This window comes from Carcharhinus amblyrhynchos, chromosome 27, assembly GCF_965287045.1.
Source record: "Carcharhinus amblyrhynchos chromosome 27, sCarAmb.v2.hapA, whole genome shotgun sequence".
Lineage (NCBI taxonomy): Eukaryota > Metazoa > Chordata > Chondrichthyes > Carcharhiniformes > Carcharhinidae > Carcharhinus > Carcharhinus amblyrhynchos.
In genome coordinates, this window is record NC_137350.1 from 28,377,983 (window position 1) to 28,396,041 (window position 18,059).

General features: G+C 43.8%; 3 protein-coding genes and 1 pseudogene across 3 annotated transcripts; 3 read left to right on the top strand and 1 right to left on the bottom strand.

Annotated features, from left to right (window-relative positions):
• Positions 1–3,377: 3,377 nt before the first annotated feature.
• On the top strand, positions 3,378–4,300 carry LOC145359006 (heat shock protein beta-11-like). Its single transcript, XM_080213363.1, has one exon. The coding sequence runs from the start codon at positions 3,469–3,471 to the stop codon at positions 4,117–4,119; it is 651 nt and encodes a 216-aa protein (XP_080069489.1). The 5' UTR covers positions 3,378–3,468; the 3' UTR covers positions 4,120–4,300.
• A 3,082-nt stretch (positions 4,301–7,382) lies between these two features.
• LOC145359095 (heat shock protein beta-11-like) lies at positions 7,383–8,292 on the top strand (annotated as a pseudogene).
• Positions 8,293–11,825: 3,533 nt separating this feature from the next.
• LOC145359091 (heat shock protein beta-11-like) lies at positions 11,826–12,899 on the top strand. The gene has a single exon (XM_080213476.1). The coding sequence runs from the start codon at positions 12,069–12,071 to the stop codon at positions 12,717–12,719; it is 651 nt and encodes a 216-aa protein (XP_080069602.1). The 5' UTR covers positions 11,826–12,068; the 3' UTR covers positions 12,720–12,899.
• A 3,881-nt stretch (positions 12,900–16,780) lies between these two features.
• On the bottom strand, positions 16,781–17,744 carry LOC145359097 (heat shock protein beta-11-like). The gene has a single exon (XM_080213483.1). It carries the CDS (start codon positions 17,609–17,611, stop codon positions 16,961–16,963), a length of 651 nt encoding a protein of 216 aa, XP_080069609.1. The 5' UTR covers positions 17,612–17,744; the 3' UTR covers positions 16,781–16,960.
• Between the last annotated feature and the right edge of the window lie 315 nt (positions 17,745–18,059).

An 18,059-nucleotide genomic window follows, 5' to 3' on the forward strand; every position in this document is an offset into this window, starting at 1 on the left:
TTCATCACTCAACCCCCTCAACTCCGGTATCAGCCTAGTGAACCTCCTCTGCACTCCCTCTAAGGCCAAAATATCCTTGCGCAAGTGCGGTGACCAAAACTTCACACAGTACTCCAGCTGCGGCCTCACCAGTGCCCTGTATAGTTGCAGCAAGACCTCCCTACTCTTATATTCAATCCCCCTCGCTATGAAGGCCAGCATCCCATTCGCCTTCCTGATCACCTGCTGCACCTGTAGGCTGGGTTTTTGCGACTCATGCACAAGGACCCCCAGGTCCCTCTGCATCGTAGCATGCTGCAGCTTTTCACCCTATAAATAATAGTCCCTCCTACTATTATTCCTGCCAAAGTGGATAACCTCACACTTGCCAACATTGTATTCCACCTGCCAGGTCCTCGCCCACTCGCTTAGCCTATCTAGGTCCCTCTGCAGACTTTCTACACCCTCCGCACAATTTGCTTTTCCACTTATCTTTGTGTCATCAGCAAATTTTGACACCTTACACTCAGCTCCCTCCTCCAGATCATCTATATAAATGGTAAATAGCTGAGGCCCCAGCACCAATCCCTGGGGCACTCCACTAGTCACCAACCGCCAATCTGAATAGCACCCATTGACACCTACTCTCTGCCTCCTATTTGACAGCCAATCCTCTATCCATGCTAACACCTTACCCCCAACTCCAAGCTCCCTAACCTTCTGTAACAACCTTTTGTGCGGCACCTTATCAAACTCCTTCTGAAAATCAAGAAACACCACATCCACCAGTTCCCCTCCGTCCACCGCACTAGTCACATCCTCATAGAATTCCAAAAAATTCGTCAGACACGACTTCCCCTTAATGAATCCGTGCTCCGTTTGCTCTATCAAACAATTCTTCTCAAGGTGCCTCGCTATTTCTTCTTTGATGACGGATTCAAGCATTTTTCCTACAACAGACGTTAAACTAACTGGCCTATAATTCCCTGCCTTTTGCCTGCTAACCTTTTTAAACAGCGGCGTAACATTAGCCGTTTTCCAATCTTCCGGCACTTCCCCGGAATCTAGCGAGGTTTGGAAAATAATCACTTAGGGTCAATCCACCTAACCCATACATCTTTGGACTGTGGGAGGAAACCGGAGCGCTCGGAGGAAACCCACGCAGACACGGGGAGAATGTGCAAACCCCACACAGACAGTGACCCAACCGGGAATCGATTCTGGGTCCTTGCCGCTGTGAGGCAGCGGTGTTAATCACTGTGCCGCCGTGCCGCCCCAAAGTGGATATTGGGCTTCCTTTGAGGTTGAATTGAACCAGCGACCAAAGGGTGTGAGGTAATTTGTTATAATTCTCGATCTTGCATTAAAGACGAACTAACACTGCCAGCGTTCAAATTCCACCTGGGGTCTTGATGATCAAGGAAGGTGCGCTCATAGCATAGCCAAACAGGTTGAGTAGCAACCGACAGGTCTTTCCAACACGTCAACGGCAGACGAGTACAAACGGCAGGGATTCCTGGTCAGCTGTGTGATGGTAAGGAAGTTGAAATCTCTATCATCATTATCCATAGCTCCAGACTGCCCCTTGCGCATAAAAGGTGCATTTAGCTACAGCAGCCCTGGTTCCCTGCATGATTTGATTTGACATAATTCATTACTGTCACATGTATTGGGATACAGTGAAAAGTATTGTTTCTTGAGCACTATACAGACAAAGCATTCAGTTCATAGAGTACATAGGGAAAAAGTAAAGGACAGGGTGTGTTATACATTAAATGTCAGCTTAATTTATGGTAGGTCCATTCAAAAGTCTGACGGCAGCAGGGAAGAAGCTCTTCTTGAGTCCATTGGTACGTGACCTCAGACTTTTGTATCTTTTTCCCGACGGAAGAAGGTGGAAGAGAGAATGTCTACGTGTGTGGGATCCTTGATTATGCAGGAAGTGTAGACGGAGTCAATGGATGGGAGGCTGGTTTGCGTGATGGACTGGGCTATGTTCACAACCTTTGTAGCTTCTTGGTCAGAGCAGGAGCTGCACCAAGCTATGGTACATCCGGAAAGGATGCTTTCTATGGTGCGTCTATAAAAGTTGTTACACAGTTATACCACCATGATCGCTTCAGCTGAAGGGACAAGCTTGCATGATTCTGGAATTCTCAGTGATGTTGTAAAGAGGAGGGGCTTGTTTGGAATGTTTTTTCTCACAATTGTTTTGAACATTACAAATGTACCAGACCCTCGCGTCAAAAGTGAATGAGCTTGTGTTTTAATTTCCGCTGTCTGTGAATCCCTGAGTCACTACACTCTGGTGCCTGTTCAGATACACCGAGAGAGAATTTAGCATGGCCAGTGCACCCAATCAGTACATCTTTCAGACTGTGGGAGCACCCGGAGGAAACCCACGCAGACATGGAGTGAATGTGCAAAATCTGCACAGACAATGATCCGAGCCAGGGACTGAACTCAGGTCCTGGCAATGTGAGGCAGCAGTGCGACCCACTGTGCCACTGTCCTGCTCAAAAATATGTTTTGTAATTATTTTAAAGTTTAGAATTACTACATTAGAAGTAACAGATTAAATCAAGACCCCAACAAATCATTTAACTGAATAATGGTCCTTCTTACTTTAGGGTACTCGTGTTGTTAGTCCAGTGTTTAATTCAATCATTAGACTGTTAATAGTCCTCGAAGGGTCGTGTTTTGAGTGGGATAACAGTTGGATCATCAGGAATACTAAAGAACTAACTGGTTAGGAAGAAAACATCAGCAAAGGTTTTCTACACTTGATTGTGAAGCAGTGCTATCACTGGGCCACCATGTCACCCATAACTAGATCACGGTGTGTGCTATTAGCCTTGTTATATAGATAACAATATTTGATTCATCATTGTATGCTGAAAGTGCTGCCCAATTTACACTATGTTTAGGAAAACCACAGAAAATGTTGATAGACTAAAACTTCCTGCTCCTCCATCCACCAGGAGGCAGTGTTCCACACACAAGGATCAATCAGCAAAAGTGGCTGAGATGGTGATTCCATTCAATCTGCTTGAAAGTTACAGAACAGAAAACTATTGGTCTTAACCTGAATGCCTCATGTTCAAGATTAGTGAAGTTAAATGCTTCTGATTCATTTAGAAAGCTCCTTATGACACAATATTTTCATGTTGGCTAGCCTGTCAATCATTAACATTGCTCCTCCCATCTGTGCTCTCACTGGCTGAGTACATTCCAGAAGTTTCTGGAATGGCTCCAGTCCCTGTCACTGAGGCGACTCATTCTCCTTTCAGTCAAGGTTGAGATGAGACGTCATTTATTTTCAGCTCCCCTGTCAGAAACCCAGCAAAGTTGAGTTCATTCTGGAATTGTCTGGCTTTCTGTCACTAGAATATATAAGGCGTGTGTTCTGAGTGCTGCAGCAGATCAGAGACTGAAGACTGGGAGTTCACATCAGTGGCTTTGAGAGAAGTGAGAGAAGAGGCAGAGACAATGCTGAGCTGTCGGTCTTTCCACCCTTCACGTCAGTGCCAGCAGCCTGTGTACACATTGTGGCCTGTTCCACACAGACTCTGGGAGCCACTTGGATGCAACATGTGGAATCAGCTGGAAGAAGCGAGAAAGGGCATGAACTTCATGGATCGAGTTCTTGAGGAACTGGCAAAAGAATTTTGTGAGGAAAAGCCAAGAAATCAGGAGAAGAGAGCTGAAGATAATGAAGAAGGTAAAAGACAGTCAGGGGACAAGGATGGAGAAGGCTTTTCTCTGTCCCTGGATGTGCAGCGATTCTCCCCAGAAGAACTGAAGGTGAAAGTACTTGGAAGAAAAGTGCTGGTGACGGGAAAACACGAGAAGAAAAGCGATGATGGCAGCGGCTCTTACAGCTACAAATACGAAGAGTTCAGGAGAGAATTTCAGCTGCCTGAAGATGTCGATGCTGAAGCTCTTAACTGCTGTTTGTCCCAGGACGGTCGGTTAAAGGTTCAAGCCCCACGCCTGGCACTGCCAGCTGTGAATGAACGAACCGTGCCCGTCAACATCACCTCTGAGACAACAACCACTCCCCGGCTAAATCCTGAGCAAGAGGCAGAGAAACAGCAGAGTGGAAAAGATGAGAAGAGAAATGAGGAGGATGGAAAATGAACAATTAAAACTCATTTCCAATGAACTGTTGTAAGGTGTAAGAATGGATTATACAGAGAAATGTGTTTCTGAGACCATGATGTGAAGGCACAATGCTGCAAATTAATTGTTTCCATTTTGTATGTCAATAGTGTGATGTTCTCAGCATTCCTGGGAATTATTTCCATGTATCTGTGTATATTGGAACAATAAATACTTTTGAATCAAATGATGATGATTCTGCTTTGTTACTTCATAAAATGAAATTGATATTAAATAACTGAAAACTAGACACTTACTTCCTTTACACTCAGTAAAAAAAAATTTTATACAACTTAAAACCCAGAGCAAGAATTCTCTGTGTCGCGATCTGTCTGAAATGGAATTTAGTTAATGGACAGATTTAGTTAATAAACTATTGTACAGAGCCAGTGGGCCAACATCTCGGTATTACCCCGCAGCCTCACCATCAGCAGCAACACCAGCTTGGGCGCAAATTTCCCAAAAGATTCTCAGCAAGAATAATCGAGTCTCTCTGCACCTCATACTTCCCACACTGAGTCACTTTCTGAGACAGTGTTGAGTTGCATGCCAATGTGCGGGAGGTGGGGCCTAACTTTGTGATCCAGCTACAGAGAATTCAAACCCTGTTTCACAAAGGGCACCGGGATCTCATGTTGACCTTTGAGAACCCCTCCACCCCCCAATAGACGTTGAGACCAGCTCCCTCCCCAGCACCCTGCACTGGTGGCATGTTTCACCCCTGCGTCATGGGCCACACACATCAGGCCAGCAGTGCCCTCCTTCTGTGTGCCCCTGCTGTACCGCTGATGGACCCCTGCCCCATCATGACCCCCTGCATGATCCCCCAGCATGACATCATTTTCAATCCACCCTGCACAATAATTTCTCTCAAGACCCTTGTCATGGCCACCACCCAGATCCCATCCCTCTGGCATTGCTCTTGCCAAACTGTCAATGTCCAACTGGAACACTGATACACTGTCAATGCCCAAGTGATGCCACCAAACTGCCTGCTGGACACAGCTGGGAAGCCTGGTGGGCACTGGCAAGGTGTCTGGTGGGCACAGCCAGATAGGCACAGCTCAGCCATGCCCCCAATAAATGTGGGGGTCTTCAATTACCTCCACGCACCCTCCTTAAGGGAGACCTGTAGCAAGTCTTGTCATTATAGCGCCACACTTAGAGCTTGGAAGATTTTCTGGGCTGATATTTGAATTGGCGATGCACGCTGTTTCACGGTGAAAGTTTCCAGGAAGATCACAACGTGTTTTGATCCAGGCACCAATCAATTTTTAGCTTGGCACACTGTTTTCCCGGCTCACCATGCTGATGGCTGGGTGAGGTGAGGTGGCAAAATCACACCCCTTGTCTTCCAACACGACACCAGACTGGACACCACAAATTTACTGGGTAGTGGAAACCTATTTCATTGGGGCTACCCATTTGATATAAACAGCTGGGATTAAACCGTGTTTCTAGGAATGTAAATAATATTTATAAATGCTCAGCTGAATAATATTACTGATCCTGTACATTGTACATTAACACACGGGGAATAGGAACAAGTGAAGGCCATTCAGTAAATCGAGGCTCCTTCGCCATTCAATGAGATCAGGGTTAACCTGAATGTGATGTTACCTCTATCTTCCTGCCTGCTCCCCGTAACCTTTGACCCGATTATCAATCAGAAATCTGTCTAACAGCCTTGAACATGCTCAATGACCCAACCCCCACTGCTCACTGTGGAAGAGAATTCCAAACACTGACCTCCGTCCCAGAGAAGACATTTCTCTGAATCTTCACCTTGAATGGGAGACCTCTTAATTTAAACAGCCCATTAGTTCATGCTTTAACCACGAGGGAGAAACATCCTCTCAGCATCCAACCTGTCAAAGCCCAAAGAATCTGACAAGTTTCAATAAATGATCAATATCTCACATTATCAGTATGGTGTATAATATTTCTCACAGTGTCACTCAGCAGTTATATTCCTCCAGTTCATTTACTGTATTACACTGACAGACAAACAGCTCGTGTGTTTCAGTTGATGCTGGACAGGGGGAAACATCTACAATCGTATCACACGATGTAGAATACATGAGCAATGCCACAGCTTCTCCATTAGTAAAATATTAAATGGCTTCCAAAGGAACATTGAGACAAATAATTGACATTAAACCTGGAATCTATTTAATTGTAATGATGCCAAAATACAACTGAGAACAAAGATTTAAGCTGCAGTTCATAGGACACTCTTGTGTGTGACGGAATTTCTAATTTACCAATTGAGGTAGTTCTGATGTTGGGAACTTTGCAACAACATTAATGGAATTGCCTCCATTTTTATTAAATTAACAGCACAGAAAATGGAAACATTGGTCCATTTGGTGAAGAATATGTTGTCAATGTTGATGTTCTCAGTGAAGAGACCAGAGGGAAGACAAACAGTTTTCACTTGTGCTGTTTCTTTATTCCTGGAATGGAAAATGTGAAAGGCGAGACTGAATGACAACTTTCAAATTGGAATGGCAAAAAAATAATTTGCAGAGCTTTGGAGAAAGAGCAGGAGATTTGGAAGTGATTGATTCGCACTTTCAAAGAGCTGACACAGACATGATGGGCCAAATGGCCTCACCCTCAGGACAGATGACAGATTTATCGACAATGTATTATTGATTTTAAATTCGCAAATCCCAGATCAAAACACATAACGGACAACAGATAATTACAAATGGAACAGCAGCTTTATTTGTAACTACTTGAATGTTAAATATACATTATCATTCTTACAAGGGAGCTGATGCCTCTCTGTGGGATAGAATCAGAACTTCACCTAAACCAAACTGATTGGAATTTCACTCCTTCTCACTCTGCTCAATATCACATTAACGTCTTCAACATCAATGAAAAGAGCAAAACTAGAAAGCCAAAGAGCCACCCCTCATTCTCTCATAATATCACTTTCTATTTCATTCACTGAAACATTCCCAGTTCATTAAGAATCTCACCTTCCTGCACAGGCTGCCTGCTGTTAGCCTGTCAATCATTAACATTGCTCCTCCCATCTGTGCTCTCACTGGCTGTGTACATTCCAGAAGGCTCTGGAATGGCTCCAGTCCCTGTCACTGAGGCGACTCATTCTCCTTTCAGTCAAGGTTGAGATGAGACATCATTTATTTTCAGCTCCCCTGTCAGAAACCCAGCAAAGTTGAGTTCATTCTGGAAGCGTCTGGCTTTCTGTCACTAGAATATATAAGGCGTGTGTTCTGAGTGCTGCAGCAGATCAGAGACTGAAGACTGGGAGTTCACATCAGTGGCTTTGAGAGAAGTGAGAGAAGAGGCAGAGACAATGCTGAGCTGTCGGTCTTTCCACCCTTCACGTTAGTGCCAGCAGCCTGTGTACACATTGTGGCCTGTTCCACACAGGCTCTGGGAGCCACTTGGATGCAACATGTGGAATCAGCTGGAAGAAGCGAGAAAGAGCATGAACTTCATGGATCGAGTTCTTGCGGAACTGGCAAAAGAATTTTGTGAGGAAAAGCCAAGAAATCAGGAGAAGAGAGCTGAAGATAATGAAGAAGGTAAAAGACAATCAGGGGACAAGGATGGAGATGGCTTTTCTCTGTCCCTGGATGTGCAGCGATTCTCCCCAGAAGAACTGAAGGTGAAAGTACTTGGAAGAAAAGTGCTGGTGACGGGAAAACACGAGAAGAAAAGCGATGATGGCAGCGGCTCTTACAGCTACAAATATGAAGAGTTCAGCAGAGAATTTCAGCTGCCTGAAGATGTCGATGCTGAAGCTCTTAACTGCTGTTTGTCACAGGACGGTCGGTTAAAGGTTCAAGCCCCACGCCTGGCACTGCCAGCTGTGAATGAACGAACCGTGCCCGTCAACATCACCTCTGAGACAACAACCACTCCCCGGCTAAATCCTGAGCAAGAGGCAGAGAAACAGCAGGGTGGAAAAGATGAGAAGAGAAATGAGGAGGATGGAAAATGAACAATTAAAACTCATTTCCAATGAACTGTTGTAAGGTGTAAGAATGGATTATACAGAGAAATGTGTTTCTGAGACGGTGATATGAAGGCACAATGCTGCAAATTAATTGTTTCCATTTTGTATGTCAATAGTGTGATGTTCCCAGCATTCCTGGGAATTATTTCCATGTATCTGTGTATATTGGAACAATAAATACTTTTGAATAAAGTGATGGTGATTCAGCTTTGTTATTTAATAAAAAGAAATTGACATTAAATAATTGAAAATTAAATACTTACTTCCTCGCTGTGGTGCCTCCAGGGCATTGGCAAGGTGTTTGCTGGGCACAGCTACATGGACACAGCCAGGTAGGCACTGCTCAGCCATGCCCCCAACTAATGCAGAGGTTTTCCATGGCTTCCAAACCCCCCTGCAGGGAGAGCTCGGGCAATTCATGTCCTGATGACACACACTCAAAGGCTGGAAGACTTATTTTCTGGGCTGGGATTTCAATGGAGAATGCACGCTATTTCACAGCATTAGAAAGGGACCACGATGATCGCAAACTCTTTTGCACCGGGCATGATTCAGATTGTTTGCCTGGCACGCTGTATCCTGTCTCACCACACTGAGTGCCGGGCACAGCGAGGTGCTAAAATTGAGGCCCTTCTGATACAGACACCAGATTGGACACCACTCATTTACTGGGTAGTGGAAATCTCTTTCATTGGGGTTACCCATTTGAAATAAACTAATGGGAAAAAGACCATATTTCCCATAATATTAATAATATTTATAAATTTTCAGTTGAATGACATTACTGATCCTGTACATTGTACATAAACACATGGGGGTTAGGAGCAAGTGAAGGCCATTCGGTAAATTGAGGCTCCTTCACCATTCCATAAGATCAGGGTTAACCTGAATGTGACGTTAACTCTACCCTCCTGCCTGCTCCCCATAACCTTTGACCCGATTGTCAATCAGAAATCTGTCTGACAGCCTTGAACATGCTCAATGACCCAACCCCCACTGCTCACTGTGGAAGAAAATTCCAAACACTGACCTCCGCCCCAGAGAAGATATTTCCCTAAATCATCATCTTGAATGGGAGACCTCTTAATTTAATCAGCCCATTAGTTCATGCTTTAACCACGAGGGAGAAACATCCTCTCAGCATCCATCCTGTAAAAGCCAAAGAATCTGACAAGTTTCAATAAGGGATCAATATCTCACAGTATCAGTATGGTATGTAATATTTCTCACAGTGTCACTCAGCAGTTATATTCCTCCAGTTCATTTACTGTATTACACTGACAGACAAACAGCTCATGTGTTTAGGTTGATGCTGGACAGTGGGAAACATCGACAATCATATCACACGATGCAGAATACATGAGCAATGCCACAAGTCATCCATTAGCATAAATATTCAATGGTTTCCAAAGGAACATTGAGACAAATAATTATATCAATTCTGGAATCTATTTAATTGTGATGCTGCCAAAACACACCTGAGAATAAAGATATGGTTCGTAGGAGATGCTTGTGTGTAACGGAATCTCTAATTTACCAATTGAGGAAGTTCTGATGTTGGGATCTTTGCAACAACATTAATGGCAGTGTCTCCATTTTCACTAATTTAACAACACAGAACATGGAAACATTGCTCCATTTGATGAAGAATATGTTGTCAATGTTGATGTTCTCAGTGAAGAGACCAGAGGGAAGACAAACAGTTTTCATTTGTGCTGTTTCTTTGCTCCTGGAATGGAACATGTGAAAGGGGAGATTGAATGACAACTTTCAAATTGGAATGGCAAAAAAATAATTTGCAGAGCTTTGGAGAAAGAGCAGGAGATTTAGAGAGCTCGCACAGGCATGATGGGCTGAATGGCCTCATTCTCAGGACAGATAACAGATTTATCGACAATGTATTATTGATTTTAAATTCGCAAATCCCAGATCAAAACACATAACGGACAACAGGTAATTATAAATGGAACAGCAGCTTTATTTGTAACTATTTGAATGTTAAATATATGTTATCATTCTTACAAGGGAACTGATGCCTCTCTGTGGGAGAGAATCAGAACTTCACTTCACCTAAACCAAACTGATTGGAATTTCACTCCTTCTCACTCTGCTCAGTATCACATTAACATCTTCAACATCAATCAAAAGAGCAAAACTAGAAAGCTAAAGAGCCACCCCTCATTCTCTCATAATATCACTTTCTATTTCATTCACTGAAACATTCCCAGTTCATTAAGAATCTGTCTGACAGCCTTGAACATGCTCAATGACCCAACCCCCACTGCTCGCTGTGGAAGAGAATTCCAAACACTGACCTCCGTCCCAGAGAAGACATTTCTCTGAATCTTCACCTTGAATGGGAGACCTCAACTTAAACAGCCCATTAGTTCATGCTTTAACCACCAGGGAGAAACATCCTCTCAGCTTCCATACCGTCAAAGCCCAAAGAATCTGACAAGTTTCAATAAGGGATCAATATCTCACATTATCAGTATGGTGTGTAACATTTCTCACAGTGTCACTCAGCAATTATACTTCCTCCAGTTCATTTACTGTATTGCACTGACAGACAAACAGCTCGAGTGTTTAGGTTGATGCTGGACAGCTCGAGTGTTTAGGTTGATGCTGGACAGTGGGAAACATCAACAATCGTATCACACAATGCAGAATACATGAGCAATACCACAGCTTCTCCATTGGTTTCAATATTAAATGGTTCAAAAACGTAAATTCTGACAAAGTATTTATATTAATTCTGGAATCTATTTAACTGTAATGCTGCCAAAACACATCTGAGAATAAAGAATGAAACTACGATTCATAGGAGACTCTTGTGTGTGATGGAATCTCTAATTTACCAATTGAGGAAGTTCTGATGTTGGGATTTTTGCAACAACATTAATGGAATTGCCTCCATTTTTATTAATTTAACAACACAGAAAATGGAAACATTGCTCCATTTGATGAAGAACATGTTGTCAATGTTGATGTTCTCAGTGAAGAGACCAGAGGGGAGACAAACAGTTTTCATTTGTGCTGTTTCTTTGTTCCTGGAATGGAAAATGTGAAAGGGGAGATTGAATGACAACTTTCAAATTGGAATTGCAAAGAAATAATTTGCAGAGCTTTGGAGAAAGAGCAGGAGATTTGGGAGTGATTGAACCGTAATTTCAAAGAGCTGACACAGGCATGATGGGCCGAAAGGCCTCCTTCTGAGCAGAGATGTTAGATTTCTCAACAATTTATCATTCAGTTTTAAACTTACAAATCTCAGATCAAAACACATAACGGACAATAGGAAATTATAAATGGAACAGCAGCTTAATTTGTAACTATTTGAATTTTAAATATATGTTATCATTCTTACAAGGGAACTGATGCCTCTCTGTGGGATAGAATCAGAACTTCACTTCGCCTAAATCAAACTGATTGGAATTTCACTCCTTCTCACTCTGCTCAATATCACATTAACGTCTTCAACATTAATGAAAAGAGCAAAACTAGAAAGCTAAAGAGCCACCCCTCATTCTCTCATAATATCACTTTCTATTTCATTCACTGAAACATTCCCAGTTCATTAAGAATCTCACCTTCCTGCACAGGCTGCCTGCTGTTAGCCTGTCAATCATTAACATTGCTCCTCCCATCTGTGCTCTCACTGGCTGAGTACATTCCAGAAGTTTCTGGAATGGCTCCAGTCCCTGTCACTGAGGCGACTCATTCTCCTTTCAGTCAAGGCTGAGATGAGACGTCATTTATTTTCAGCTCCCCTGTCAGAAACCCAGCAAAGTTGAGTTCATTCTGGAAGTGTCTGGCTTTCTGTCACTAGAATATATAAGGCGTGTGTTCTGAGTGCTGCAGCAGATCAGAGACTGAAGACTGGGAGTTCACATCAGTGGCTTTGAGAGAAGTGAGAGAAGAGGCAGAGACAATGCTGAGCTGTCGGTCTTTCCACTCTTCACGTCAGTGCCAGCAGCCTGTGTACACATTGTGGCCTGTTCCACACAGGCTCTGGGAGCCACTTGGATGCAACATGTGGAATCAGCTGGAAGAAGCGAGAAAGGGCATGAACTTCATGGATCGAGTCCTTGAGGAACTGGCAAAAGAATTTTGTGAGGAAAAGCCAAGAAATCAGGAGAAGAGAGCTGAAGATAATGAAGAAGGTAAAAGACAGTCAGGGGACAAGGATGGAGAAGGCTTTTCTCTGTCCCTGGATGTGCAGCGATTCTCCCCAGAAGAACTGAAGGTGAAAGTACTTGGAAGAAAAGTGCTGGTGACGGGAAAACACGAGAAGAAAAGTGATGATGGCAGCGGCTCTTCCAGCTACAAATATGAAGAGTTCAGGAGAGAATTTCAGCTGCCTGAAGATGTCGATGCTGAAGCTCTTAATTGCTGTTTGTCACAGGATGGTCGGTTAAAGGTTCAAGCCCCACGCCTGGCACTGCCAGCTGTGAATGAACGAACCGTGCCCGTCAACATCACCTCTGAGACAACAACCACTCCCCGGCTAAATCCTGAGCAAGAGGCAGAGAAACAGCAGAGCGGAAAAGATGAGAAGAGAAATGAGGAGGATGGAAAATGAACAATTAAAACTCATTTCCACTGAATTGTTGTAAGGTGTAAGAATGGATTATACAGAGAAATGTGTTTCTGAGACCATGATATGAAGGCACAATGCTGCAAATTAATTGTTTCCATTTTGTATGTCAATAGTGTAATGTTCTCAGCATTCCTGGGAATTATTTCCATATATCTGTGTATATTGGAACAATAAATACTTTTGAATAAAATGATGATGAATCAGCTTTGTTACTTCATAAAAAGAAATTGATATTAAACAACTGAAAACAAGACATTTCCTTTACACTCATTTAAAAAAAATTATTGAATTTAAAACCCAGAGCAAGAATTCTCCACGTCGCAATTTATCTGAAATGGAACTTAGTTGTTGAATGGATAGATCAAACTATTGTACAGGGCCGGTGGGCCAACATCTCAATATTACGCTGCAGCCACCGGGGCCACCTGGTGGATAGTGGCAGAGTGTCTGGTGGGCACTGCCTGAAGGGCACTGCCTGCCCTTGCCCCTGACCACCTGGCAGGCTTCAATGGCTTAAAAGCTCCCATAGGGTGACCTGTACCAATTGGCAACGTTATGGCGCCGTGCCTCAAGGCCGGATGATTTTGTGCGCTGGGAATTGAAAGGGTGATGCACGCTATTTCACGCCTTTAGAAATGAGCCGGGAAGATTGCAAACCGTTTTGCACCGAGTGCGAATCAGATTGTTAGCTTGGCATGCTATTTTCCTGTCTCACCAGGCTGATCGCCGGTTGTAGTCAGGTGGTAAAATTGCTTTGCTTGTCTTACAACACAGATACCAGATTGGACACCATTCATTCACTGGGTAGTGGAAACCCCTTTCACTTGGGTTACCTGTTTGAAATAAACAACTGGGAAATAAACCATGTTTCCATGAATGTAAATAATATTTATAAATTTTCAGTTGAATATGACAGCCCTCAACACCATTATTCCTGCAAAACTCATCTCAAAGCTCCGGGCCCCCAACTCCTCCCTCTGCGACTGGATCTTAAACTTCCAAGTTCCCAGACCACAATCAGTAAGGATAGGCAACAACACCTCCTCCATAATCACCCTCAACACTGGTGCCCTGCAAGGCTGTGTTCTCAGCCCCCTTCTATACTCCTTATACACCTATGACTATGCAGTGAAATTCCCCTCCAATTCGATTTTCAAGTTTGCTGATGACACCATCGTAATCGGTCGGACCTCAAATCTTGATAAAACAGGCTACAGGAATGAGATAGAGAATCTGGTGAACGGGAGTGACGACAATAATTTGTCCCTCAATGTCAATAAGACAAAGGAGATTGTCATCGAATTCAGGAAGCGTAGGGGAGAACATGCCCCTGTCTACATCAACAGGGATGAAGTAGAAAGACTTGAGAGCTACAGGTTTTTAGGTGTCCAGATCGCCAACAAATTATCCTGGTCCCTCCAGGCCAACACTATAATTAAGAAACCCCACCAATGCCTCTACTTTCTCAGAAGACTAAGAAAATTTGGCATGTCTGCTAAAACTCTTGATTACATTTTACGGATGCACCATAGAAAACATTCTTTCTGGCTGTATCACAGCTTTGTATGGCTCCTGCTCTGCCCCAGACCACAAGAAACTACAAATGGTCATGAATGTAGTCCAAACCATCACGCAAACCAGCTTCCCGTCCATTTGCCTGCCTATAGTTTCTGCTGTCTTGGCAAAGCAGCCAGCATAATCAAAGACCCCACGCACCCCAGACATACCCTCTTCCACCTTCTTCTGTTGGGAAAAATGATACTAAAGTCTGAGGTCACTGCCAGTCTTCTCAAGAACAGCTTCTTCCCTGCTGCTGTCAGACTTTTGAATGGACATACCTTGCATAAAGATTCCCTGCACCCTAGCTACGGCTGTAACTCTACATTCTGCTCTCTCCCCTTTCCTTCTCCATGACCAGTATGCTTTGTCTGTGTAGCGCACAAGAAACACTACTTTTCATTGCCTGCTAATACTTGTGACAATAATAAATCAAATCAAAAAGCGAATCAAATATTACTAATTATGTACATTGTACAAAAAACACATGGGGGGAATAGAAGCAAGTGAAGGCCATTCGGTAAATCGAGGCCTCTTCACCATTCAATAAGATCAGGGTTAACCTGAATATGACGTTAACTCTATCTTCCTGCCTGCCCCCCATAACCTTTGACCCGATTGTCAATCAGAAATGTGTCAGACAGCCTCGAACATGCTCAATGACCCAACCCCCACTGCTCGAAGAGACCAGAGGGAAGACAAACAGTTTTCATTTGTGCTGTTCCTTTGTTCCTGGAATGGAAAATGTGAAAGGGGAGATTGAATGACAACTTTCAAATTGGAATGGCAAAGAAATAAATTAGTAAAAAGTCTGACAACACCAGGTTTTAGTCCAACCTATTTATTTGATAATATAATAATTTGATAATATTATCAAATAAATAGGTTGGACTAAAACCTGGTGTTGTCAGACTTTTTACTGTGTTTACGCCAGTCCAACGCCGGCATACCCACATCAAAGAAATAAATTGCAGAGCTTTGGAGAATGAGCAAGAAATTCAGGAGTGATGGAATCACACTTTTCAAGAGCAGACACAGACACGATGGGCCGAATGGCCTCATTCTGAGCAGAGATATTAGATTTATCAACACTGCAGTATCAATTTTTTATATTTACAATGTACAGGATCAGTAATATTATTCAACTGAAAATTTATAAGGATTATTCACATTCCTGGAAACATGATATACTTCCCAGTTGTTTGTATCAAATGGGTAATCCCAATGAAAGAGGCTTCGCCTACTCAGTAAATGAGTGGTGTTCAGTCTGGTGTTTGTGTTGAAAGACAAGGGCACGATTTTACCACCTCACCGCACCCAGCGATCAGCATGTTGAGGTGGGAAAACAGTGTGCCAAGCTAAAAATTGGTTCGCTGGATCAACACAGGTTGTGATCTTCCCGGACCCTTTCACTGTGACACAGCACGCATCACCCATTCAAAGATCAGCCCAGAAAATCATCCAGCATTTGAGTGTAGCACTATAAGGACACGAATTGCTACAGGTGTCCCTTAAGCGGGGTGCTTGGAGTCAATTGAAGACCCCACATTTATTGAGGGCATGATGAGCAGTGCCTACCTGGCTGTGCCCAGCAGACACCTTGCCAGTGCCCACCAGACATCCCACCTGTGGCCAGCAGGTACCCTGGTGACAATAGTTGGGCACTGCCGGTGTATCACTTGGATTCCGTCAGTGTGCCAGTCAGATATTGACAGTTTGGCAGGAGCGGAGCCAGAGGGATGGGATCTGGGAGGTGGCCATGACGCGGGTCCTGAGAGGGGTTATTGTGCAGAGGTGGATTGCAAATGGCGTCATGCTGGAGGATGAGGTATGGGTCATGATGGGGGGAGGGGCACATCGGGGGTCCGGTAGGGGCACACAGCAGGAGGGCCCTGATGGCCCAATGTGGGTTGTCCAGGTCGCAGGGGGGAAACAATGCAGGGTGGTGCGGAGGGAACTGGTCTCAACATCTATGATGGGGTGGAGGGGGGTCTCAAAGTATAGTGTGAGATCTGGGCTCACTTGCAAAACGGGGTTCAAGTTCTCTGAGGCTGGATCACCATCAGATTTAGGCCTCACCTCCCCACATTGGTGCACAACTCAACACTCTCCAAGACAGTGACTCAGTATGGGAAGTTTGCGGTGCAGAATGCGCCGGACTTGATTATCCTCACCAAGAATCTTTTAGGAAAATTGTGCCCAAGCTGGTGTTGTTGCTGACTGTGAGGCTGCAGGGTAATACCAAGATGTTGACCCACTGGCTCTGCACAATAGTTTCATATATCTGTTCATTAACTGAAATCCGTTTCAGACAGATTGCGACACAGAGAATTCTTGCTCTGGGTTTTAAGTTGTATAAAATGTTTTTTTTCACAAAGTGTAAAGGAAGTAAGTGTCTAGTTTTCAGTTATTTAATATCAATTTCATTTTATGAAGTAACAAAGCTGAATCATCATCATTTTATTCAAAAGTATTTATTGTTCCAATATACACAGATATATGGAAATAATTGCCAGGAATGCTGAGAACATCACACTATTGACATACAAAATGGAAACAATTAATTTGCAGCATTGTGCCTTCATATCATGGTCTCAGAAACACATTTCTCTGTATAATCCATTCTTACACCTTACAACAGTTCATTGGAAATGAGTTTTAATTGTTCATTTTCCATCCTCCTCATTTCTCTTCTCATCTTTTCCACTCTGCTGTTTCTCTGCCTCTTGCTCAGGATTTAGCCGGGGAGTGGTTGTTGTCTCAGAGGTGATGTTGACGGGCACGGTTCGTTCATTCACAGCTGGCAGTGCCAGGCGTGGGGCTTGAACCTTTAACCGACCGTCCTGTGACAAACAGCAGTTAAGAGCTTCAGCATCGACATCTTCAGGCAGCTGAAATTCTCTGCTGAACTCTTCATATTTGTAGCTGGAAGAGCCGCTGCCATCATCACTTTTCTTCTCGTGTTTTCCCGTCACCAGCACTTTTCTTCCAAGTACTTTCACCTTCAGTTCTTCTGGGGAGAATCGCTGCACATCCAGGGACAGAGAAAAGCCTTCTCCATCCTTGTCCCCTGACTGTCTTTTACCTTCTTCATTATCTTCAGCTCTCTTCTCCTGATTTCTTGGCTTTTCCTCACAAAATTCTTTTGCCAGTTCCTCAAGAACTCGATCCATGAAGTTCATGCCCTTTCTCGCTTCTTCCAGCTGATTCCACATGTTGCATCCAAGTGGCTCCCAGAGCCTGTGTGGAACAGGCCACAATGTGTACACAGGCTGCTGGCACTGACGTGAAGAGTGGAAAGACCGACAGCTCAGCATTGTCTCTGCCTCTTCTCTCACTTCTCTCAAAGCCACTGATGTGAACTCCCAGTCTTCAGTCTCTGATCTGCTGCAGCACTCAGAACACACGCCTTATATATTCTAGTGACAGAAAGCCAGACGCTTCCAGAATGAACTCAACTTTGCTGGGTTTCTGACAGGGGAGCTGAAAATAAATGACGTCTCATCTCAGCCTTGACTGAAAGGAGAATGAGTCGCCTCAGTGACAGGGACTGGAGCCATTCCAGAAACTTCTGGAATGTACACAGCAAGTGACAGCACAGATGGGAGGAGCAATGTTAATGATTGACAGGCTAACAGCAGGCAGCCTGTGCAGGAAGGTGAGATTCTTAATGAACTGGGAATGTTTCAGTGAATGAAATAGAAATTGATATTATGGGAGAATGAGGGAGTTTTGCTCTTTTCATTGATGTTGAAGATGTTAATG